Source organism: Dermatophagoides farinae, chromosome 3 (assembly GCF_024713945.1).
Source record: "Dermatophagoides farinae isolate YC_2012a chromosome 3, ASM2471394v1, whole genome shotgun sequence".
NCBI classification, from domain to species: Eukaryota; Metazoa; Arthropoda; class Arachnida; order Sarcoptiformes; family Pyroglyphidae; genus Dermatophagoides; species Dermatophagoides farinae.
Genome location: NC_134679.1, coordinates 2,906,565 through 2,932,987, shown reverse-complemented (window position 1 = coordinate 2,932,987; position 26,423 = coordinate 2,906,565). Strand labels below are relative to the sequence as shown.

Sequence of the window (26,423 nt, the reverse complement as noted above, 5' to 3'; positions counted from 1 at the left end):
CACACATGTATAGAGACATTTTTTTCTCATTTAGTTTTATGATGACAATTGATTTTAATGATGATGATAACAAATTAATATCTTAACATTTTTTTTTTTTTTTTGATCAACTGTGATCAAGTTTTTAGATGAAAGGAGAAAAATTCCATTAGACAAGTATCTAATCACGTAATGAGAAAAAAAACTTAATTAAAATTAATCGAATTCTTGGAAAAAATTAACAAAATTTGAATAAGTACATTTGAACAGAATTTGAATTTGTTTGTTTGAATCAAGTCGTTTCACATAAATGTTATTGTTGTGTGGATGTTCATTTTGGTTTAATAATAAATCCAAAGTTGAATGAAAAAAAACAATAATTATGATATATATATCAATGGCAATTATTGTCGAAATAGAAAAAAAAACATTATCATAAAACTATTTTTAGCGTGTTTCTTCTGTATAAGAACTTCCAACTTGACTGTGTACAACTAAACTGCAGCAATTTTCGAAAATTAATTGTTTTGTTTTGTTTTTTTTTTTTTTGTTGTTGGTCCAAACCAAATTAGTTTTGATTATCGTATTTTATTGCACTGGATTGTTGTTGTTGCGAAAAAAAACACCAAATCCCAAATGGTAATGGATTTTTGTTTCTGGATCACTAAATCCATCACAATGATGATCATCAAGCGAATAAGTAATCAAGAGGAGAAAATAAAATCAAAATGACAACAACGATAATAAATCAATCAATAAAAAAAATAGGAGAAATAATGCTGAATAATAGAAAAAAGATGGCAAATTTGAACAAAAATAAAGTTTGATTGTCTTATTTTTACGCCTATTTTTTCGTGATTGAATTGTTTTTTTTTTTTGATATTTTATTTATTTATTGATTGATTCGATCTCTATACAAGGCCCGAAGGTTATAGCATAGAAAGAATGTGCTGTATATACAATAATAAGAAATATGGTATTATAAGCATCTACAAATGATGTTAATGATGATGATGATGATACGTGATGGACACAAAGAGGCTGCTATATCTTAAAATCATTAGACCAATAAAGAAATCGATGATTTCTGTAGATGATTGCTATGTTGAAATAAAGAAAAAAAAAAGAATCGATTTTATTTATCGATAATGATGATGATGAAATCGAACAAAATGAATTGATCGAAATACAGAGAAAAAAAATTATTTCAACCATTCGAACAAAAAAAAAATGAAAAAAAATGTCATTAGATCATCAAACAATGATCCGCCCACAAGATCGATTAAATAACGATGATAAGTTAGAATGGTTGGCGTTTGAAAGAAAAAAAAATCATGGACATATTTTCCGTTCATCTGTGTATATGTTTTGTTGGTCATCATTGGGCGATGCCCAATAATCTTTTAATTTTTGTATTGTTTTTCTAAAAAAAAGAGTTCATCGTCCATTATGTTTCGATACGGTTTTTTGTGTTACAAATTTCTATTCATTCATTTATGAGAACACCAGATTCATAATGGATATGATCAAGCTTCCGTTTTGCATATTGATTCTTATCATGTTTAATTCCATCCATTCAGGTAACTAATAATTTTGATTGAACGAAAAATGTATTGATTTTATATTGATACATTCAAATCAAGTAGAACGTTTGATGAAAATAACAGCCATTTTGAATCAGGATGCATTTATACCATGTGAGACACGAAGTTCATTGATAGATTGGAACCTATTCCATAATCAACCAGATCAAACGGATCGTCTTATTAAGCGTATTCGATATCGTGATTCATTGGGTCGAATTAATTTAATTCTATGGTATCGAGATGGAGTAAGTGTTCCATTTTATACAGTCGATGCTCGAGCTTTAGGTGATTTGCTTAACAACAATGAAGATGTTAATGATGATGATGATAATGATGGTGGAGAAGAATCGATCGACCATTCGATGTTGACTAATCCGGCCGTACGACATATAACCAATGATAGTCGTATGGTATTAGATCTGAACAAAATGACGCCCTTGTTACGAATCAAAAACGTGACCGAACATGATGAAGGCCTATATCATTGCCGGGTAGAATACTCGAATCATCGTACATTTTCCACCGAAATACGCCTCAACATTATTGGTTAGTAGTATTGTTTGTATTCGTATTCTAGTTTCCTGTTTGATTAGTTTGGTTTTCAATAATTTTGGCTGACAAAAGCGAAAAAATTCTATTTCTCATATCTTTTTACGTTACGTTAGGCCCACCAGTCTCTATACAAATAACCGATTCGGAAGGAAATCAATTAGAAGGTATAATTGGCCCATATAATGAATTCCAAAATATCACATTAATCTGTAAAGTTTTTGGAGGTAAGTGTCATCATTTTCATTATTGTAAAAAGGCGGATTTGGCACGTTAAGTGTAACCAATGAAATAAAAAAAACTTTGTTTCAAATTTAATTCATTCATAGTGATTAACAAACGATCGAATGACAGAAATAAATAAATACTGAAATAGAAATTTCTTTTCTTTTCTCTTTATTTTTTCATCTATTTTGTTCGATAACCACTGATTCTCATTTCGCTCACACACACACACACACATACACACACATACGAACAAAAATAGGAAATCCGAAGCCGAATGTAATTTGGTTTCGAAAACAACGACTCTATGAAGAAATTGTCGATGATAGCTATGAATCGTATACATTAGAGAATTCAACAATCAATGGTACTGTACGAATAGCCGTGGTTAATGTTCTCAATTTACGGCGATTAGATCGGAATGATTATATGGCCAGCTATCTATGCCGTGCGTCGACTCGATTCTATTATCGTCCAATGATCGCTTCAATTACCATCGACATGAATTGTAATAATAATAATAATAATAATAATCGAAGATGGATTTTGTTTTTCTTTTCAAGATTTTCATTTGATCGTAATTTGGTATCATTATAATAATAATAATGATCATTATTTATTTTTTTTTCTATCATTGACCATTTATGATTTGTCCAGTGATGCCTCTTACCGTTAGAATTTTTATGAGTCGATCTCATCAGCAGATAAGTTTATCAGCAGCAACACAGCCAGTGAGGGCTGGTACAATTGTCGAATATGGTTGCCGTACTGAAGGTTCTAAACCGAATGCCAATATCGAATGGTTTCTTGATGATCAACGAATAATTGTAACACTTAGAACATCATCAACAGTATCCAACAGTGTCGATAATGAGCTTCCTATCCAAAAAACTGAATCATACCAATGGTTACCAACATCTTTTAACAATTGCATTGTCAATGATGACAACATTGTCAACGGAAATGGCCAAATGGTCAACCGAATAACAACATCATCATCATCATCAGAGGTGTTGTTGAGTAATGACAACTCAAACTGGCAACTTCCAATAAATGAACAAATAAACTATCCAAACGACTTATTATCTCAACAACAACGCCAAACTCATCGTCGACAATGTAAATTCTTGTCCATTATCGAAACACATAAAACGAATAGCACCTTATCAATTATTCGATTCATACCCAATTTCAGTGACAATAATCGTATTCTTTCATGTCAAGCTTCCAATCCATTTATCGCCATGGCCGATAATAATAATAATAATTTTATCGCGAACAATTCGTTTAGTGGCCGAAATTTTAACAACAACAACAACAACAGTAACAACAACAACAACCCTAACAAAAGCAACAACAGGATAACCGATAAAATTACGCTCAATATTCAATGTATGTATGATGATAATGATGTTAGTGTTTATAGTAGTTGCATGAAATATATTCTTTTATTTATCCAATAATAACAATAATATTTCATACATACAATACATATATATTCTAATCGGAAATTTCTTCATATGTTTAAAATGTAATAACATTATTATTAAATGACAGATGGACCAATCGTTACAATTGGAATTGGTTTACCGATAGATGATCAACAACAAAAACAACAACAACAACAACAACCGGAAAACAATAGTGAAAATAATAACAACAATAACTATAATAACTATAACTATAACATTAACGATTTAAGCCTAATACAATTCGAACGTAATGTAAATGTCGATGATGTGGAACAACCAGAGCAGAAAATTTTGACCATTACTGAGGATCTATTGTCATTGGAATTAAATTGCCATATCAAAGCAAATCCATGGATTGACCAAGTGTTATGGTATTTAAATGATACTGTTATCAATGTTGTAGATGATTATGAACAGAAATTTGAAAGCTTATCATCATCGATTCATGATTTATCGTCAAACATTGCTATTATATCCAAACATTTCGATTTATTCAATCATAATCAAACATTATTATTGAAAACGATCAATCGTTTCCATCATTATGGATATTATCGTTGTAAAGCGGTTAATTCAATCAATGAAAGTTTCAGTGAAATTATCAAATTAAATGTTGCGTGTAAGTGTTGATGATAATGGCATTTACAATCATAGAATATGATATTATTTTGATTTTTTCCTACTATTTTTTTTTATTTATATTCTTGAAGGAGAAAACTAAAATAGTTGAATTCGATATATTAATAGAAATCATTGAAACATTCTGTACTTTATTCAGATTTTTTAGTTTTTGATGATTACTCTATAAAACTTGTAGACTCATTTTCATTTTTTTTTTCATTTTATTATTCAGATGCACCTAAATGTTTGAATCCAGAAACTCAATTCTTGATTGTTCGCCGTAATGTTGGCACAATAATAGTCGATTGTCAAGTGGATTCTGAACCGTCAGTCAATGTTACCTATAAATGGATGTTATCATCATCACAGCTTTCGAAATCAATGGAAGAGGTGGAAACAAAAATCAATGATGATGATGATGAATTCAACGAAATGAGCGATATAGAAAATAATGGCCATAAAAAACATCATCAAATATCGGCAATGGAAACAATCATAACTGTCAATGACAGTTCTTTATTGGACGTGATAATCGCTGTAAATCAATATTTCGATGATAATCACCGTCATTATAATGGCCATCAATTTGTTCATAAAGATGAATATGACGACAGAGATTCGAACATGAATGAACCGATGATGGATTCATATTCTACATTGTTATTACAATGTCAAGCACAGAATATGATTGGTAAGCAAAAAAAACCATGCACGTTTATGCTACACATTCATCCGGGTAAGCATTTTATTGAAAAGTCAATCCATGCCAAATTCACAGCAAGAAAATTTTTTTTTCACAATCATGACTTAATTATCTTTCACCAGGTCCACCACAAAAGGTACAAAGCTGTATGTTTCGATTGGACAAATCAAGCGATTTATCTAGCGACAATGAACCGAAAGCTCTTGTTGAATGTATCCCGGGAAACGATGGCAGCTTATCATCTTCATCGTCTGGACAATCATTCCATTTAATTGGTTTATTGTCCAATACAAGATGGCAGAAATTCTGGAATGATTCTTTGCAAAGCGAAAATGATTCATCAAAAAAATCACTATCAATGTTACGGAGTTTAATCCTTGCTATTGAATCGATGGCCAAAAATAGTGATATTGATGATGATAAACAAATGGAAGAAATTAAAATTGAAAATCAAGATAGTGATATTATTGGACAACAACATCGAATCATAATTGAAACAGAAAAAATTCTATTATACACCCTAAAGGAATTAATCCATGATGATAATCATTATTATGAATCCGTTGATCAACAACAGACAGTTCGATTTCAATTTGATTCAAATTTTAATCCAGACAATAATATTGATATCATTATTTATTCGACAAATTCCATCGATATTAGTGAACCGTTGATTTATTTAAATGTCAATTTCAATCATCCTGTAGATGATGATGGTAGTGAGGCCACCAACATCGTCGTTATTGGATCGGGCAATCAATGTATGGTTTTTTTAAAATATTATCTTAGATCTAAAGCGTGAGCTTTCACATATAAACTAACTAACTAGTGAATTATTATCTAAAAGTCTAATAATTTTGGACTATTATTATGATGTTGATGATGAACTTCAGAATTTTCTTTCATTTTTTTTTCTTTTCCTTTCTTATATAATGAAGTGATAACATCCATATGGCCGCAAAAGACATTTATTTGAATCAGACATTAATGATGAAATCATCAGATTGGCATTATTATATTATAGTTTATTCGATTAAATGTTGATTACCATAATCATGATAATGATAGCGATAATTATAATTGCCGAATGTTCACTGATCATTGATAGCTATTTATCTAAAAAAAAAATACCATAAAGCACGATAGTGGCATTTTTTTTTTTTTTTTTTGTTAATGTCAAGATTCTATCAACACGAATTTAGCGTGCGCGTAGGTGCATTGATTTTTAATGTCTAATAATTTTTTTTTTCAAAAATTGGTTTACTTTCAAGCAACATCATCCATTGTAATTAATAATCGTAAAAATTGGGCCTATTTACGTTTCAAAGGCTTGATCGTCATTATTGTTTTATTGGTCATAATTGCAATTGGTTGTGCATGGCTACGGCGATTCCTATCCACTACATCGGTCAATAATGATACACTTGGTACACATCCACATCATCCATCAGTATTGTTGGGTAAACAAATAAAACATATTGCTTTACTTCCTTTTTCCGGATAATTCCCATAGTGAATTCCATTTTTAGATTTCCGTGTGTGTGTGTGTGTGTGTGATGTTTTCAATTTTTATTATTGTTTCATATTTTTCACATGTTTTTTTCTCTATCACTATTGGATCTGGTCCAATCATTTCGTTATTTTTTTTGTTGTTGGTTTTGTCTTATTTTACTTTATAATCTTGTTTCATAGCAGTTTTTTTATGTTTTGTTGTTTTATTTGATTTTTTTTTGTTCACAGCACTGAAACAACGGCGTCGACGAAAACAAAATGTACGGGATGAAAAAACAAAAAATCTAAACCAACAAACAACAGTATTGGATGAAAAATCTAATCATGAAGAATTGATTTCATCTGCTGAAGTTCATAATGATCGTCATGAGAACAATCGACAGCAGCAAAGTATAGATGCTGATCAACAAAATGAACCTGATGAGATTATTCGACTAGACGAAGATGATGATGCTGACAAAGTTATTGAACAGCAACAGAATCGTATATCGAGCAAACATGACCCTAATGAGTCTACAATTCGAACGGAACAACAACAACAAACTTCTTATTGTTGGCCATCACGATCATCAAAAAACATCAACCATGATCAAACAAATCAACCGAAAAACATTGATTCAACATTATCATCGTTGTCATTTTCATTGTCATCATTGTTAGAATCTGTATCAACAAAACAAAACCAAACAATTCTTGATCCAGTTGAGCCAACATCATTGGAAACAACAATAATAATCATAATGAAACCGATAAGAGAATGTTTGGCTATAATCAAACGTTGCTTAAATCGATCAATGAGAAATGGATCTCATTATGGAGCATACAATTTGTCAACAACGACAACACATGACAACTTTTTTGTCAATTTTGATGATTATGATGATGACGGCCAGCAAGTTGAAGCTTCTTGTATAGATGACCACAAATGGCGTAATAAACATAATAACCAAACATTAACCGATTATCGATGTGTACAGCAAGAGGTCAGTATTACAGTTTAGGTTTCACGTTTGACGTTCAAAGAATATCAATGAATCAAACCAATTTATTTTCTTTTCTTTTTATTTTTTTTTTGGTGGTTTGACCTCTTCAAATAAAATCAATTGCTCAATTAATTTCTCTTTTTTTTCGTATATGCCTATGTGTATGTTTCTGAACCACTTACCAATGAACAAATTAGAATGAAAAGCAATTCACTAATTGTAACGACGATGACGACCATAATGATTTGATCGACACCAATATAATTGTAGCTGAATTAAGTTCAAATAGCAGCAGTAGCAGCAGCAGCAGCAGCGGCAGCAATGACATTACTAATTCCAATATTAATGGATCGAATCGTAATGCAATTGGTCTTAGTTTCAATAAACGTATGATTAGACAAGAATCAAACAGAACAACAGCAACAAAAACACGATTGACAAAATTATTGAATCGATTGCACATTACCAAACAGCCATCGACATCAACATCAAATCAACATCATCATGAGTATGATCCAAAAACTTATCGTACAACAACAACATATTCGTTTCTACCAGCGGCCATAATGGCCAACAATGATACAACAAATGATAACGTGGCTGAAACAACTAAAAATGTTCAATTACTTTATGTATCACAAAAAAATCTATATTAAATCTTAATCTTAAATTGAAAACATTGAAAGAATTTTGATTCGATTCTATATAATTGTCATGAAAAGAAAGAGAAAATAATCGAGCAGCCGGTGAAAATCGATTTTTTTCAAGTTTTTACTTTTAGGCTCTACTGATAATTTTGATTTTACACACTAAAAAATTGAATCTGATAATTCTTTATTCTTTCTAAATCGCTGATATGATGACATCTTGTTTCTGCTTTATTTTCATTTCTGTTTACGAAAAAAAAGAAAGAATTATCAATTTGTCGTCTGACCTGATTGGCCTTCGTTCTGTCTAACGAAAAAAATTATTTCCAGTGTAGTGTGTGTGCAAGGATTCAATTATGACAATTGAAAAAAATGATTGTCACGTTTGTTATTGGGCACGAAAAAAGAATTAAACTCATAATAAAAAAAAATTGTTTTCAGTTGTCAATTCGATGAGTGATTGAAAAAAATTGTTCCGAGTATTTTTTTTTTCTTATTCAACAATCAATCGAATTGAATTCACAACCAATTTTTTAGTTGAAAAATAACGATAATTGTCGATTGCTTCAAAATGAATGTGTGTGTGTGTGTGTGTGTGTGTGTGAAATTGAATTCGTTCATTTCAATCATATAATGAAATGGGACCGTGGAAATTTATTTTTTTTTAAGCAAAGAAAAAAAATTGATTCCATTTGATTTTATAATTTAAATGGCATATATAGTTGCCATTGAAATCATTGCGAGAAAATAAAGTACAATTTTGTACATCTGTTTTAAGTAAGTGTATATCTTTAGTCTAATAATAGTAATATAATAATAATAATAATAATATCACAAAATCGTATTTATTCAGTAATCGATGAATGTTCCAAGTTAATCCAAGTTAATTTTCTAGTTTATATAGAAATTAATTATCGAATATTATCATTATCATCATCATCATCATCATCATAGCCACCACATGATGGCTATGGCATTTTGAACATCTGCATCATAACATTGGCGAAAACTTTATTCATTCATCGTCATATTGATGAAATGACGATACTAGTGAATCTGAAGTACTTTCAAAATACATTTTGTGTGTTCATTTCATGGATTTGTTTTTGTTCCAGTTTAAATGTTCCTTACACCATTGGATTATACATTAACGTACTTATTATTGGCAAAAAATAGAAAACTTATAAACGAATTGAATCATCGTTTTTTTTTAATTTTAATTTTCCTCTCCATTTTATTTTTGTTCCAATCATTGATATAATTGCTGGAGCATTATTTTGTAATTTTAATGTACTGTTGTTGTTGTTGTTGTTGTTGTTGTTGTTGTTGTAGGACATTATGAAAAGAAGAATCAGAATCTAAATTGAGCTTCAAATAAATCCATTCGAATTTTTTTTTCTCTTTGCCAATAGTATTTTTATATAGGCTAGATTTTTAAATTCAATCATCAAAAAAAAACAAACTTCGAATAATGTACACACACATGGAAACAGAATCTAAAAACTAATGGTTATGGATGAATAAAAAAAAGCAATGATGATGAAATCAAAGAATACTAGAATCGAAAAAAAAATCATTCAATTGAAAATTCTGTTTTAAACGATGGATAGAACAATTTTTTTCTCTTCATCGCTCGTTTTAAATCAAACTGCTGAAAAGATATCTGAACATCCTATGTTCAAGACCAAAAAAAAAGAACAAAAGCTAAAAAAATTATATAATCAATAATATTGGCAGCATCATCGATGATTGTCAACATCATATGATGATAAGATATGTTTTTTTTCAGGAAGTAAAAAAAAATCAAATCAACCTTTTTAAGAAGTTCAAAATCAAATAAAGTGAATCTGAAGATGCATAGAGAATATATCATATGAACCCACACACACACACACACACACACACACACACACACATTGCTCATTGGTGCGATGAACAGATGATGCAAAAAAGAAAAAAACATTCCATAAGCTCCGGATTTCATAAGTTTGATTTTCATTCAATTTTAACCATCGAAGGTGATAATTTATTTATTTTTTCTTTTGAATATTACAATCTTTTCTATTACCTTTTTCATCCCAAAACATTCACATTTCCGTCACAAGGACAATAAAAATACATTTTTAGAGAGAGAGAGAGAGAGGAGAAAGAAAAAAGGAAGCTACTGTAGACAAGGAAATGAATAGAGCGGAAAAATTTGGAAAAAAAGAAGAAAAAAAAACGCCATTGATAACCACCACCAGGCGACAGACATAATATGTGGCTGATTTCATCTTTTTTTTATTGTTATCACTATTATTTTCTGCTGAATTTCATATATATATGTGTGTAGAGAATGACATCTTTTGCTTTTTGGAATATTTTCAGAAAAAAAAATAATTCAAAATTTCTGAGAATTCTCACCGATTTTATCATTATGGTACACTGATTATGTGTGTGTATGTGCAAGTCTATGGATTTGATCATCGTTGACATAAAAAATTGTTCCATAATAAAATCGTTTGAAATACCAAAACATGAAACTAGATTCAAACGAATCAAAGTGAAGAATGAAATAAATTTTTTTTATATACTTTTTTTCACACCGATGTTGTCAAATTCAGAACATATGGGCTGAATTAAATAAAATGTGTTTGTTAACACATTTGTTACCGTACACATTACATTGTTTGTTGAATTCATCATTTCATATTATTCATTTATTATCTATTGGATAAGACATACTATAGTAGTGGATAAAATGGCCAGACTTCATAGTGTTAAAAATGATCCAGAATGAATGAATGAATGAATTTTTGGCTGGCTTGCTTACTTGTTCATACATACATCGATTACATACACAAATATTCACTTCTTTACGCTATCCAATTATTAGATGCATCGATAGTTTTCAATTTTTCATGAATAAATAATTTTGAATATACAAGATATATATACTTTTCTTTCGTTTTCTCAGCCATTTCCACGAAAAACGACCGACGACTGTTGGTAATGACAACCAGTAAAAACCAACACGGCAATAGATGAATATTTTTTTTATTCAATAATAGACCATATAATGATTAAAGATTCTGTATCATAAAGTTGTTAAAAACAGGACGAACATTTTTTTTCTATTTCTACCAAAAAAGAAAACTAAAGTAGTAAATCATTATGAATAAAAACGAAAAATTAATGAAGTACCCGTTGCCAGTAATAATAGTGGTAATAATAATCAACACAACTAGTCTACAAATGGAATCGTTGTTGTTATTGACCTCTTATCATCTCATCATCATCGGACATCATTATCCATCAAAGGTCTGAGGTTAACATTCGTATACGATAAAGTCAATAACAAATATACAAGTCAGGCAACACCCAAGATTTAAATCAAATTCAATGATAAAATAAAATGTCGGCAATTTATGAAAAAAAAAACACTAAGAGAATTTATTGCCAATTTTCTACCTGTATTACTGACATGTTGCAGTATGTGGAGAAATTATTGGCCATTCAAATGAATTCTCTGTTTCAAATTTGTTTTGATTTATTTATTGATAAATATATCGTATGTGTGTGTGTGTGTGTGTGTGTTGTTGAAAATGAAGAATTTGTCACATAAATATTTCTTGTTTCGGGCTATAATAAATCATTCGAAATAACATGAACGTGGCCTCAAACAGTAGTAATATAAAGCTATCGTCATATTGTACCTGGATATAAGAAAAAAAAATTCAATAAAAACAAGTAACGAGAAAAAAAACTGGATAAAACTAGTGTGATCCTAGAACATTCTTGCAAGAATAAATACGTTCATACAAGAATGTCTAAATTTAAATAAATGGTTTAAACCTTACGTAAAGAAAACACCAAACACAGAACAATCTCTAATTCAATAAGATTATCCTTATTTCACGCACGAATTATCACACAAAGGAATTTTTCAATCATCATATAAATTAATTCTTAACATATTCAACATTGATAATTGAATATAACAGAAGTTTTTTTTTGTTGAATTAAATTCCTTAGAACAATGTGCATTGTAAATATAAACATTGAGATGCTTGAAATATAAATCAATCAAAGGTAAAATGGCAATCAAACTCGTTCATATCAAAGACACAAAAAAAAAATCCAGATTCATTTTCACAATGAATCAAGACTATTTATTAAAAACAAATCAAATTATCATCAATGGTTGATATATCAAATTCCAATTGGCGTTTCTTTATTGTTTTTATCATCATCATCATCATCATCATTATTTATATGGAATTTGGAACATTGAAAAAATGTGTGTTGCATTATAATTTCCATGTAAAATTCTTCATGCAAAAACGGCTAATTATTATATGCTAATTAAATTGATTGTTTAATTTGATTATTTGTTATGTAATGTTGGCATTCGTTATTGGATATTTGTATTACTGATCTGTTTTTATTATCAAACAAAGATGAAAAGAAAGAGAAAAAAATTCCAATTTCAATTTGCCGTTTCAAATCAATGTGTGGATGGTATGAATATTGACGCTTGAACACATTAGTGACATAACACCGGCGGCAAATCATAATGAAACCACGATAGTGATAAAAAGATGGTGAAAAAAAAGACAAAAATCAAATCAATTGAATTATCAAATCAAATAATCTAAGGACAAAAGCCAAACATAGTCAATGAAAAATCTCATTCGAAATGAATAATCGAGCATTGATACCCATGTGTGTGTAATATTTCTTCTGGCAATTTTTCTACATCACATAAAACAAATGTAGAACTCGAGGTCTTCGAAAAAAAAATTCATCATCATCATTATTATGTAAATATTATTCGACCACAGCATATAATGATAAAAATGATGATGATGATGATGATGATTAATTAGAGTTCGATAGATTCCGGATTGAAACCGGAAGAATTCCGAAACAAGATGATAATTTTCTATCGTCCTAAATAAGTGTGAATAAGAAAAAAAAGACAAGAATAATAATAAAATTGAAAAAAAAATTGTACACACCGAAGTATTTATACATAATGACAACAATCAGGAAACTATGACAATGATGATGATGATGATGATGATGATAGTCATCAAGAATGAATATCTATAGTGATGATGATTGTAATATAGTGTGTGTGTGAGGAAAAAAATTGAATTCATTATGAAAGTATCCATCCATGCATGGATACGAATAATGTATATGAGAATTGTGAACGTAGCGCAAAAAACAGACCAAACAGACACAACAATAAGAATTGAAAGAAAAAACTTTGAATTCTTCAATTGTATGTTATCATTTATACCAATGTTGATGAGTATTCTTAGATACGAACCATTTAGAATTTTCTCAGCTGCTATCTTATTCTTTTTATTATTATTCGTTATATCCCGGCGTTATACACACACACACACACATATTGCCGGGGTTATCATACTTTGATAGGATTTCCGTTTTTTTTTAATTTTTTGTGGGTTTTTATTTTGAATCTGTTGCTACTGCTACTACAATTTTTTTTCGGGAAAAAAAATTCAGAAAACAGAAAACAAATTCCAATGTGTGTGTGTTTGTGTGATGGGCGAATAATAATTGGATCCATACACATTCACTATCTATAGAGGATCAGCAGAATAGCTGAATCCATTCAGCTTCATCGACAATGCTGCTACCATTAATAATATGGAATGCTGTTTTTTTTTCAAACTTTTACAGCCGTCGACTATCATCATCATCATCATCACCAATAGAATGGCAGACAATTTTTCGAAATTCAGTTCAGTAGTCGTCAGTCGATTGGATAGGACATGATCATTCATTTATTCATCTTTACAGGCTGCAGATCATCATAAAAATTAATTTTTTCTCTTTCCACCATGCTATTATTGATGAATATCAACACCATGTGTTACCGTGTGTCATTGAATCATCAATATATTAATATATAAAAGGTAAAGTTTGGATCATCTTGATTTTTATTTTCCAGAAAAAAATGATGGTTTGTGCATATATAATATTTAAGTGACAACATAGAAAAAAATAAAAAATTTCAATTCAATTTCATCAATGTTCATCATCATATTCTGGATCATTCTGAATATTTTCTTCAACTACTGTGTCATCAAATAAACATGTGAATTATATGTTGAAAAAAAAATCCAATAAATATCGTTATTGAATGTTGATCGAGAAAAAAGAAAATGAAAAAAATATTGATATTTTGATGTTCGTTTTATGATTGGTGTTGTAGCCGCCCCATAATCATCATCATCATTATCATCATTTTTAACGAATAATTTTTTCTGCTCCTAAAAGTGTCTCAAAGATTGCTTATCAAACTCAGCATGATACATACGACTATGTATGTGTGAATCTTTGTCATCATCATCATCATCATCATCATTGTGGATCTTGCTGGTCCTTGAATGTCGCGCGTTTATTTTCATGTGTGTATATGTGTCAGTGCGTGTTTTCAACTATCTTCTTTTATTCATTTCGTTATCTAAATTATCTTTTGGTCGACTTTTTTTTCTCATACTTAAAATGTGTCTGAATTTTATTTGTTTTGTCGTTTTTACTTCTTTTCCATTTTCGATTTCGATATCAGCTTGAGTCTATATAAATGTATCTGTGTGTGTGTGCGTATGTGATGTATTGTAACACAAAAAAAAATCGAATCCCAATTGGTTTGATGTGAATCTCAATCTCGAATCGAAAAAAAAATCGAAAAATTCGACAAATGAAATGAATTCGATTTGACACAGACACACACACACATACACACACTTAGTAGATGCCATAAGATATACGCGTGCATCGATTTTTTTTTTGCAGTCAATCGGCAAATCTTCAAACAAGCTACATACGAATCGAATATGTGACCAAAACTGAATGAATCAATGGCCCATCATTCATCCACATTTTGACATCATTCTAATAATAATGATGTTTGATGATGATGATGACGTTGTTGTTGTTGTTGAAAAATTTTCATCAAAAAAAAAATCATGACTTATTCATGCTACAGTCCTCCCTTTTTTGCCTTGGCCTATCCGATTCCAATTTTGATTGTGAAATCAAAAAAAAAAAAAATCATTCTTCCATCCATTTTATCCATCCCCATGACCAAAACATTAATCGTTGGCAATTAAATTTTTTTTTTTTTTTTTTGATATCAATTAAAAGTAAGTTTTTTTAAAAAAAAACATCGTTTTAATTTTAAATTAACAGTGTGTGTCGTTTTTTTTTCGACAAATACAACAACATTTCTGATTGACCACGATTGAATATCGAAATATGTTTCATTTTTTTTTCAATTCAAAGATGTTATATTCAATGATGATTGTAATGGTATAAAATTGATTATCATTTGATTGCGAAAATAACTTGAAATGTTGAAGGGAAATTTTTTTTTTTTAAAGTGGGCGAAAAACATTTTCATATATACAATGTATAATAATGCAATTTATTGGTCTCAACCGAATATAATGAATGATTTATTCATTCATCGTCGTCGTCGTCGGTTGAAGTTGGAGATTCGTTCCATTAAAACCGTGAAAAAAAAATGTCTTAATTATATAACTTCACCATTCGAATCAGATTCATGTTCATGTCCATGTTCATGTTCGTGTTTCTTCATTCATTCAAACATTCAAACATTCATTCATTGATCTAAAGTTTCAATTAATGAATTCAACAACAGCCAAATGGCCAATGATTTCAGATATAGTGTATGAACACAGTATTCAAATGTTCACTTTTTTTTATCGCATTGGTTGTTTTGTGTTTGACTGACTGTATGGATGTGTGAAAAAAAAAACAAAATCATGTTTATTTTCTCGTATATTTATTTATTTTTATTTTCCATTCACTCAGTTCCGCATATCATCATCATCATAGCATTTTAAGATAGCAATAACATCGGAAAGCATTCATGAACACAGTAAAAAAGAAGCAGCGAGAAAAAAAATACAAGAAAAAATTGAAACAAGAAGAATATGATCCGTTCAGAAAAACAAAAACAGAAATCCTTATTTCAGAGGGAAAAAAATCTAAAAAGAATTGTTTTTTTGTTTGTTTGTCTGTTGGTGTGTGTGTGTGTGTTCAAGCTCATTGTTCTGAATTTATTTATTTTATTTTTATTTCGATCGAAATTCATTCATATTCTTTGTGTTCGAATATCATTAGATTTCCTTGCTTTTATTCTGTATTCGGAGTTTTTTTCTTCGATTTCTTCATCTGAATTCAAAACATCATTTTATATTTCAGAAATTGTGCATTGCAAATAAATGAAATAAAATAAAACTTGTCACAATCATTCATTGTTTCTCTATGTTGATTCATTCATTTTAAAAGCGTTTGTTTTTTCTGGTTAATAATTCCCATTGAACAATCATTCAGGTTGTCTCAAGATTGTTGTCAACTAAACACCCATCCAGCCAAATATTAAATGGATCAGTGGTGTTAGTGTTTGGAAAATTTAAATTCATATGAAAATCGATTTAAACCATCGTTATTTGAGGTTGTTGTTGAGATTTTTGCTCGTTATTAATGTTATTATGGCTTGATTTCATTTTTTTTCAATCAAATTGCATATGCTTGATACAAGAGTACAGTATCTCTAGAATTTCTATTCTAAAATAATGTTTCTTTATGAATAGAATCAGCAAATGTCAGTGAATGAATTACAATTCAAGTATCAATTTACCATAAAAAATGTATGGATGGACAGTTGTAGAAATACAGTTTGAAAACAACAACCAGTTCAACATGTGTGTGTGTGTGTACGAAAACATTCGAATAGAAAAGAAACTGAATGAATGTTTTTCGACTTCTGAATTCGTCTAATTTTCTAACCGTCGATTTTTTTTGGTTTCACGGATTCAGAATGATGATCATGATGATGATAACGATGATTCACTGAAAGAATAAAAGTCATTCAACCAACATTCACGACCACAATCAAGACGAACCTACACAGTCACATCCTACATCAAACCGCAAAACGAATCGAATAAAATCATTTGGGGATAGGAAGAAAAAATATTTTTCTCTTCATTTTGACATTTGATCCAGTTTATATCTATCTTGCAGTGAAAAAAGAATTTTTTCTCTCGCTATTTGGTCGGACCACAAGCAGAAAAAGTTACCCATGAGAGAAAAAAATAATCGATAATCATTCGAAATTCATTCTATGAGGCTAATCGAATTTTTTTTCCATTTTATTCTGAACGAATTTGAGAAAAAAATTCAAATTAATCTGTCCAAAAATGGAATAATATGACGAATGTCCGATCAAAATAATAATGAAATGTTAAATAAAACTTCAAGCAATTTATGTATTACGAATAATAAAAAAAGTTTTTAAAATTCAAAAAAAAACTGAAAGGGTACCGGACGGTTTTCGGTGAAATCTGCCCCCAAAAATTTTATTTTTTTAAAATGTTAGTCATGTCCATTGATGATTCTCGAGATGGTTTTTAGTTCATTTGGTCCACCCACTTCCGGTAAAATCGCAAAAAACAAAGCGAATTCTCCAGATCTCACTAACTATGAGGTGGTGTAAGTCAATTTTTTCTCACGATAAAACTGATTTAATCAATATTTTATTCTGAAAGTATCAAAAAAAAATATTTGGTGGAACATGTTCAAAAATCCGGAAGTTCATTTTTTCACCATGTAAGTCTATGGAGTTCATCATGTAATATCCACAACGTAAGTGTTTATGATGTCGCCACGTAAGTCTATGGTGTTCATTATGTAAGTCTATGATATTGCGCATATTGCAATGGCAATCGATGATAGTCTGAACTAAAAACATCCTGATACATCGTTGAAGGATTTTATTGTTCATGTATTAAAATGTGTATGATAAGAATCAATCGGATAAAATCTCTGAATCCAATATCCAATACGAAAATATCACCAGGTTGCAAAATAGTGGATAAGCCATTAGTTTCTTGGAGAAGAACTTTCAATATTTAGGCATCATTAAGTTTGGCGTTAAGTAGCCCTGGAACGAATGATTCACCTGATCATGTCCATTAGCCACTCGAATGCTGTACTCAATGATGATGATATGTTGGAATATAATGAATGTAATGAATTATGCCAACAATTGATCAGTAGAATTGTAGAAACAATAGTACCACATTGTGTATAAATACGTAATTGTTATAGAACATTATATACTTGAATGACCTTTGCTTTACCCTTTTGTATACGTTATTTTGTTCTTGTGCTTTTCTTATTTTATTTGCATATCATATACACATTTTAATACATGAACAATAAAATCCTTCAACAATGTATCAGGATGTTTTTAGTTCAGACTATCAACGATTGCCATTGCAATATGCACAATATCATAGACTTACATAATGAACACCATAGACTTACGTGGCGAACATCATAAACACTTACGTTGTGGATATTACATGATGAACTCCATAGACTTACATGGTGAAAAAATGAACTTCCGGATTTTTGAACATGTTCCACCAAATATTTTTTTTTGATATTTTCAGAATAAAATGTTGATTAAATCAGTTTTATCGTGAGAAAAAATTGACTTACACCACCTCATAGTTAGTGAGATCTGGAGAATTCGCGTTGTTTTTTGCGATTTTACCGGAAGTGGGTGGACCGAATGAACTAAAAACCATCTCGAGAATCATCAATGGACATAACTAACATTTTAAAAAAATAAAAACTTGGGGGCAGATTTTGACCGAAAACCACCCGGTACCCTTTGTTCTTTTTTTCAAAATAAAAATTCACAATCAATTCATTAGAATCGATTTATATGGTGTGCAATTTGGGAGTTTTGTTTTTTCAAAATCCAATCGTTTTTAAAGCAGCCACACACAGTCTTTTTTTTCATATCAAATCATTTTGGCCATCCTCTTTGATGATATGAACAAAAATTATCGTTATTTTTCATTTTGTTTTGTTCTAGATTCACTTTGTTTGTAATAAATTGATGTTTTGTGATTATTATCATTATGATGATGATGATGATGATGATGTTCACCATCAACATAATGATAATAGTTTCAAGTTTGTCCCGGGCACTACTAGTCTTTACAGATTCTTTTTTTTCTTTATATTCTATTGTCGTACCACATTAGTTTGTTTTTATTTTTTTTGTATATGTTATGGGTGTAAATATTTTTTTGTTTTGTTTTGTTTTGATTTCTTCGAAACCCCCACAAACTACTAAACTCAATGATGCAATTAACTTTAGACCTTTCGTGTTTAAGAAAAATTCTTTGGACATTTCTCTCTCTCTCTCTCTCTCGCTCGGTTTAAATGATTCTCATAGTCATTCTGAGATTTCATTTTTTTTGATTCCGTTTTATTTTATTTCATTTTTTTTTCGGTCGGTCTTTTTTTCACTTTGTTGTATTTTTTTGCCATCTTGTCTGAAAGCCCATTTTCATTTCATTTCATTTTATTTTATTTCATTTCATCTCTTTTTTTCTGTTCTGGAATTCCGTTTGGTACTAAAAAAAAGAAAGAAAACAAAAAACAGAAAAAAAACTAATGTCATATAATTCGTCGTAAATTTAACAGCAAACGTTGTCGATGATGATGACAAAATCGGCCATAATGCTCGAACTTTTTTCTTGGAAAAATCGGACAATTTTCTTGGATCGCTGCTGTTCCCAATTGTGTGTATGTGAATTGCTTTTTTCATTATTAATTTTTTTGATTCCATGTTTTTTTTTGTTTTGTTTCCAAAAGAATTCTTGTTTTCTTTTTTTTTTGTTGATAGAGAAAAGCGACAAATTCAAAATGAATTGAATGATCTCATCATCATCATCATCTGGTTTATCATCTATTTTAGATGTTCTTTAATGTTCAAATCTAGGATGATTTGTTTTTTCTTTTGCTAAACTTAGTATCCATGTTTGATTGTTTGTCGTTCCATGTGTTTGTGTGTTTGTGTTTGTGTAAACCAATGTAATGTAAACTTTTTCTGTGTTGATGAATTTTATTCTCAATTTTTATAAGTTAGTGTTGTAGCTGAAGATTAGTTATTTTGAATTCCGCATGGCCTCACTTCTGGAACATCATGGCAGAATGAATGTCTTTTGATAATAATAAATTCCTATAATGTGTGTAGATAAAGAAAAATAGATCAGTCGATTAAATGAATCAAAGACTAAAGACAAAACAAAAAGTGAATATGGAAAAGAAAAATAATCTAATTCAATGAGATTGATTTTGATTAGTTTTTTTTGTATCATTTCAAACTTGGTACACAATATGCTATGATTATGGATATTCGAATATACTCTGTTCTTGTTTTTTGACTTTGATGAAAATTCACACGCATTCACTATTCATTGTTTTCGTACTTTTTTTTATTCATTTTCTCTATGTCTAGAATCTTTCATTAGCATGTCTGGCTTGGTTTTTTTTTTGTTTTTGAAACTTTTATGAAACATTACAAACTATATGACTACGAAATTCATTGAATTTTTTTGTCTGTTTATTCGTTCGACACCGTCATCGGTGCCATCATCAACATCATCATCATCATAAAGATGCTTTTTTTGCAGAATCAGAATTTCTGAAAAAATAACGATGCCATCAGGCCATTAGATGCCCATTTGCATCATAATAATCGTCATCATTATCATTTAAAGTGTAGAAAAATGTCAAGAAAATTTTTCCAACGATTTTTGACCATTTCCGTTGATATATTTTTAATTTTTTTTCTTGCTTTCTCGTTTCAATGAGTGAAGAATTTTTTTCATCTGAATCTGAATTTGTATTTCAACCAAGTAAAATGTACTTATGAGAATTTCATACGAATAAAATGTCTATTTGTTTTTTTTCCCATTTGTATATAAATGCAGAAACATTAATCTAATATTTACTGATATCGTTAATGAATCCTTGTTTGTATGTGAAATTATTATTATTTTTTTTTAAAAATTCAACATTTCTCGTGTGTTCATGTGTGTATGGTTCTCATGGTTTTTTTTTGTTGTTGTTGAAATGAATTTTTTTTGTGCCGAGAAAAAGAAAATCATTATTTAAACATGATTGTTGTATATTTGAAAATGTGTATAAAGTTTTAACAATCCCGGAATCAATCAACAAGTGACCCTTCAATTATATAATCATCAAGGTTTTTTTGTGGGTGATTATTGTAGCTGTGCAATTCGTATGTGTTTGTGTGTGTGTGTGTGTATTTCTATCTATGAGTGTAATATATCAACGTTATCATCATCATCATTATTCATTACCTTAAAACATTCGAATGGTGAGGGTGTTTTGTCATCGTCGTCGTGGTCATAGTTGTTGTTTGTTTGATTCTCATCATTATCGTTACAACAATTTCCACACAAACACACACACAAAATCTTTCTATCATCATTATCATCAATAGTAACAGCAGCAACAATTATATTTTATTCAACTTACAAAAAAAAATTCGTGATTATTGAAACCAACGTCCATTATCTTTATCATCATTATCGAGAGATGATGATGATGATGATGTGATTTCAGTGAATGGCGTGTGTGCATTTTCTTGTGTGTATTTTTCTAATGTACTCTCATCTTGTGTCCACATTTAATGTGTATTGGTTCTCAAATAGTGCAGTATTTTGTTTCTGTGATTGACAAATTGTTTTTGGAAAACATACACCGCGTATAATTGTCATCATCAACATTTCTTCATCACAATCTATTACAATACCCCGTAAAAAAGTAAGTTAATTTTGTTTTTTATCCAAACAGTTTTATAGTGCTGAAAACTTAGAAAAATCCATTTTTTTTTTTTTTTTTTTGATAAAATTAATATGATTATATTAATACGAAAATTATGAGGGGTAGTGATTCTGGTTTTTTTCTTATATATTCCAATTATGAAGTGAATGCATAAATTACTTGCATTTGTTATATAGGCTTGTTATCCCAGTTGTTGTTGTTGTTGTTGTTTACATTCAGCTTATTGATTATGTTCAATTAACATTTACAATTTATTATTATCATCATTATTATTGCCTCTCAATATACTTAGATAGATATTTGTTCGGTTATTTAATGATATTTTAACGATTCAACTTAGCGGCAATTCGTTTTTGCAAACATATATATATAGTAAATCCATTTCTGAATATATTTTGAGCCGATGAATGATGACGAATCGATCATCATCATCTCATCATCATCATCATCATTGCTATCCCGTTTTTTTTATATTCCTATTTTGGATTGGATGAATTTATTTTTCGTTTAGGAATCTGAATTCTTTTGAATTGCTTATCAATGATGATGATTATAGTTATTGTGATTGTGATGTGAATGAAATGAGAAACAAAATAAAAATTGGGATCCTAAATGGAAAAATGAAAGAGTATAGAAAAAAAAACTTTGGTAATAATTGAACACATAGATTGAATAGGAAATACAAGAAGAAAAAAAAAAGAAAACCCAAGCATAAGAGAGAAAAGCGAATTTCTTATTAGATTTTTTCTTCTGGTTTCCTTTTTCCTACATGACGATTCGGCTGGTGAACAACAAATCAGATTCCTAGTATACAATGATCCGTCATCATTGAAATAAGATTGTAGATTTTGAAATCAAATATTCTTTCAATAGTTTCGATTACATTGCTACCATACATTTATTTCATTCATTTTATTCTTGAAACAATTTCCATATATGTTAGCAAAGCAATTTTTTCCTGATGAACCGTGAATACCGCGAATCATATAGAATTGTAAACCGTTATTATGAAAGTACCAAATGTCTCAAAGAATTAGCAAATTGGTTGGATTTTTATTTCTCTACATTTTTTTCTCATGATCTTTTTTTTCTCTATGTTGGATTTGATTTAGTTTTTGATGATGTTTGATTCGGTTGATTGGAATTTTTTTTTTTTTTTTGGGCCTATCATCATTTTTCGTAATGATGATATTGGTTATAATAGTGTAATTTTCTAGTCAAGAATATTTTTGATGTTTCTATTCTCCGATCATCATCATCATCATCATCATTGTGATCATAAGTGATCATCGGAAACTGAAATTGTCTTTTGTGTGACAAAAAAAAAATTAAACACACACACATACCCACAAACAGCATTGTCTTACATCCACATTACTTGGTAATGTTAATGATATTTGTATGCTATAGTTATCTAGGAAAATTTCATCCATTTATTGTACCGTTGTTGTTTTCATTTTATAGTTTATTGGTTTTTCTCTCTCATCATGCTCATATGCATACATTCCAGGAAGTTTTTCATCAAATTTTTTTTGGTACATACATTTTGTGTTTCACTTGAAAATTGTTTGAAATTTTTCTTCACTTTTTTTCACACTAATAACTGTATTGCTATTACTGGTTGTTGTTGTTGGATTCTTCATTTTATTTTTTTTATCTCGGTTTTATGCCTGTGTTTTTTTTGTGTGATGTATGTGTGTGTGTGTGCATGTATAATACATCATTTGACCGAATCATTGTCTATAGGCCCTAAAAACGGTTTTTTTGGGTTGTCATTTTGTTTTATTTGCCAATATGAAGTTCATTGAATTTTTACTGAGTTCAACTGAATTAAATTGAAATTCTATTACAAACATATCGATGTTTTGTGATGTTTAAAAGCAGAACAAACTAAATGTGTGTGTGTATGTGTGAAAAATATTCCAAAAGAATTGGAGCTTAACCTTTCATTTCGACAATATTGAATTCGATAAAAAAAAAAATTCTCATTTATTTCTTTCATTGACCGAAGGCCAAAATCGATCAATCAATTTTTTTTCTTTCTCTCTTTCTCTCTCTCACTCTCTCATTGCACACTCAAAGTTAATTCAATTTTAATTTCAATTACATTCATGATAATCAAAACTGATCTGATCAATGAATGATATTACTACTACTATTATTGATAGAAAACCATAACAACAATAACCGAAACATAAAAAAAAAATTCTCATTGAAAACCAATAGAACATTCTAGCCAGATACGAATCGATTAACATTTTTTTTTTGCCATCATTTTAATGGAATTCATATAATCGTGGTATTTTTTTTCTCGTAAATAACAAGAAAAAAAAGGAAACTATAACTTTTCAATGATGACCATTTCGGAAATCTTATCTGCTTGTTTTTGGTTTCTTTGTTGAATACATTTTCATGGCAAATGGCGTTAACCAGCGGGACAACATAAGTAACAAGAAATTGTCATCGTCATCATTTATTTTTTTTGTATTCTAATTCAGTATACAAATATATCAATAAATGAATGAATGTAAGACATCATTATTTTTATTTTTATTTTTTTTTTGTTGAAAATAAATTCTTTTTTTCTTTCCGTTCTTCATTCAGAATTTTTTTTTTGTTCATTCCAGTTTGAGTTACAAAAACAACTCATTTTCGTTTGACAATTGTCATTGAAAAACATTCAGTTGTTCATCATCATCATCGTCATTATTATTATTATAACTTGAAAAAATTTTCCTATTTATTACCATTTTCATTTGAATATGAAAAAAGGGGTCATATTACCCAACTCTGTGTTTTTGTTGTTTTTATTATTATTATTATTTCTTATTCCTGAAAATTTGCACCATTCCGTTTTCTTTATTATTTAACAAATGAAGCTAAACTGTAACAAACATTCATTCGTCATACAAACACACTTGCTTAATAGGCTAATTAGGATAAGTTTTCATTCATTCAACTTTCATAGCGAGCAAGAGAAAAAGTTCAATATCTCGTGTATAAATTTTTTTTTTATCATTCACTACCATTGAATTTTTATTTTCATTTTACTATATATTCGTTCAGTAAATAAATGAATGAATGAAAAATTTTCATTTTTTTTTGCTTTCACTTGATCAAAATAATAATAATCATCATCATCATAATAATAATGATTATGATCAACGAACAAAAACATTAAAATGATGGTAGTTAAGAAAAAAAAATTTGAATGAAGAATTTCTCCATTCTTTGGTGCTATTTTCATTTTCATTTTCCCTATGCATACAGATACTGTGTTTGTAGACATGTGTAAACTAAAAAAAAAAATCATATAAAATTACCGAATAAAATGTGATAAATAGGTTTGTTGTATCCATTGTCTTCATCATCATCATCATCATCAACGTGGCAGTCGCAAGTTGTTTATTTCATGAAATCCTTTTTCATTACTTTTTTTCTTTTTTGATTTTCATTTCCTCGATATCTATAGTAAGTTGAATGGTAAAGTTAATGTTTTCTGTGGTCGATGTTCATGTTCACGATTCCACGTTGTTCTTGTTTTGTATTCTCGTTGTTTAATGAATAGCAAACAAACAAACAAACAAATGAGAAGACAAACGAATTTTCATTATACGCCGTTTATTTTCCATATCATTTTTTTTTTTTTTGAGTCATCATTATTTCCAGCCATTTATTTTTCGTGCTGCTGTTGCTTTTTCATCATCATCATCATTATTATTATTTTTAACGCCATTCATACGATGATGTTATTCTTGACTTGTTTTTCCCTTTCTCTTGATTCTTGTTTGATTTTAGGTTTTAAATATATTTACAGTGTTTAAAGATTGAATAGAAAAAAAATTGAAATCAAGAAAAATATTCTCACCCCATTTCTATGGTTAATTATGGCAAATAGTAGAGAATCAATCTATTACAATCTTTTTCACATGAATTTTCAAACGGCTATTTCAAATGGCCATCCCGGAATAGCTTCATTATGTTAATGATAATTAGTATAAGTGCCAAAAAAAAAACACTCAATCCTTATCGTCTATCGTTTCGATAATTATGATGGCATCTTTGCCGGTTAAAAAATATTACTATCACAGAAATTTTATGAATAATGATCAAGATGATGATGAAATTTTATCCATATTCGTGACTAAACACATAATTTGACAATCATAACAAGTAAAACCGCAATTATGATATGAATATGAATGATTATTATTACTTGAAAATGTCTTCATTTATTCTTTTGATTTTGTTTTTTTTTTCATGTTTTTTTTGGCTATGGACCATAGCGATGATAATTTGAATTACGATAATGGCAATGATGATGATGATGATGGATAAAGTGCTAGAAATTCGATTACAGCGGAGTCGTATTCGGATTGTAAAGATTAAATTCTCGTCAAATTAGCTGGAAATGTTGGCAA

The 26,423-nt window shown here is 29.3% G+C and overlaps 2 protein-coding genes across 3 annotated transcripts in view; both read left to right on the top strand.

Annotated features, from left to right (window-relative positions):
* Positions 1-1,745: 1,745 nt before the first annotated feature.
* Positions 1,746-8,315, top strand: LOC124494765 (uncharacterized). Its single transcript, XM_047058024.2, has 10 exons — positions 1,746-2,111; positions 2,231-2,341; positions 2,602-2,847; positions 2,997-3,731; positions 3,897-4,430; positions 4,665-5,168; positions 5,258-5,896; positions 6,407-6,595; positions 6,876-7,630; positions 7,828-8,315. The coding sequence occupies exons 1-10, from the start codon at positions 1,928-1,930 to the stop codon at positions 8,284-8,286; spliced, it is 4,356 nt and encodes a 1,451-aa protein (XP_046913980.2). The 5' UTR covers positions 1,746-1,927; the 3' UTR covers positions 8,287-8,315.
* Positions 8,316-14,060: 5,745 nt separating this feature from the next.
* LOC124494581 (uncharacterized) overlaps positions 14,061-26,423 on the top strand; it is a 109,485-nt gene continuing 97,122 nt past the window's right edge. For both annotated transcript variants that reach the window (XM_075729289.1, XM_075729290.1), the window contains exons 1-2: positions 14,061-15,440; positions 20,648-21,981. The gene's annotated coding sequence lies outside the window, so the exon portion shown is untranslated. The remainder of the gene's footprint in view (positions 15,441-20,647; positions 21,982-26,423) is intronic.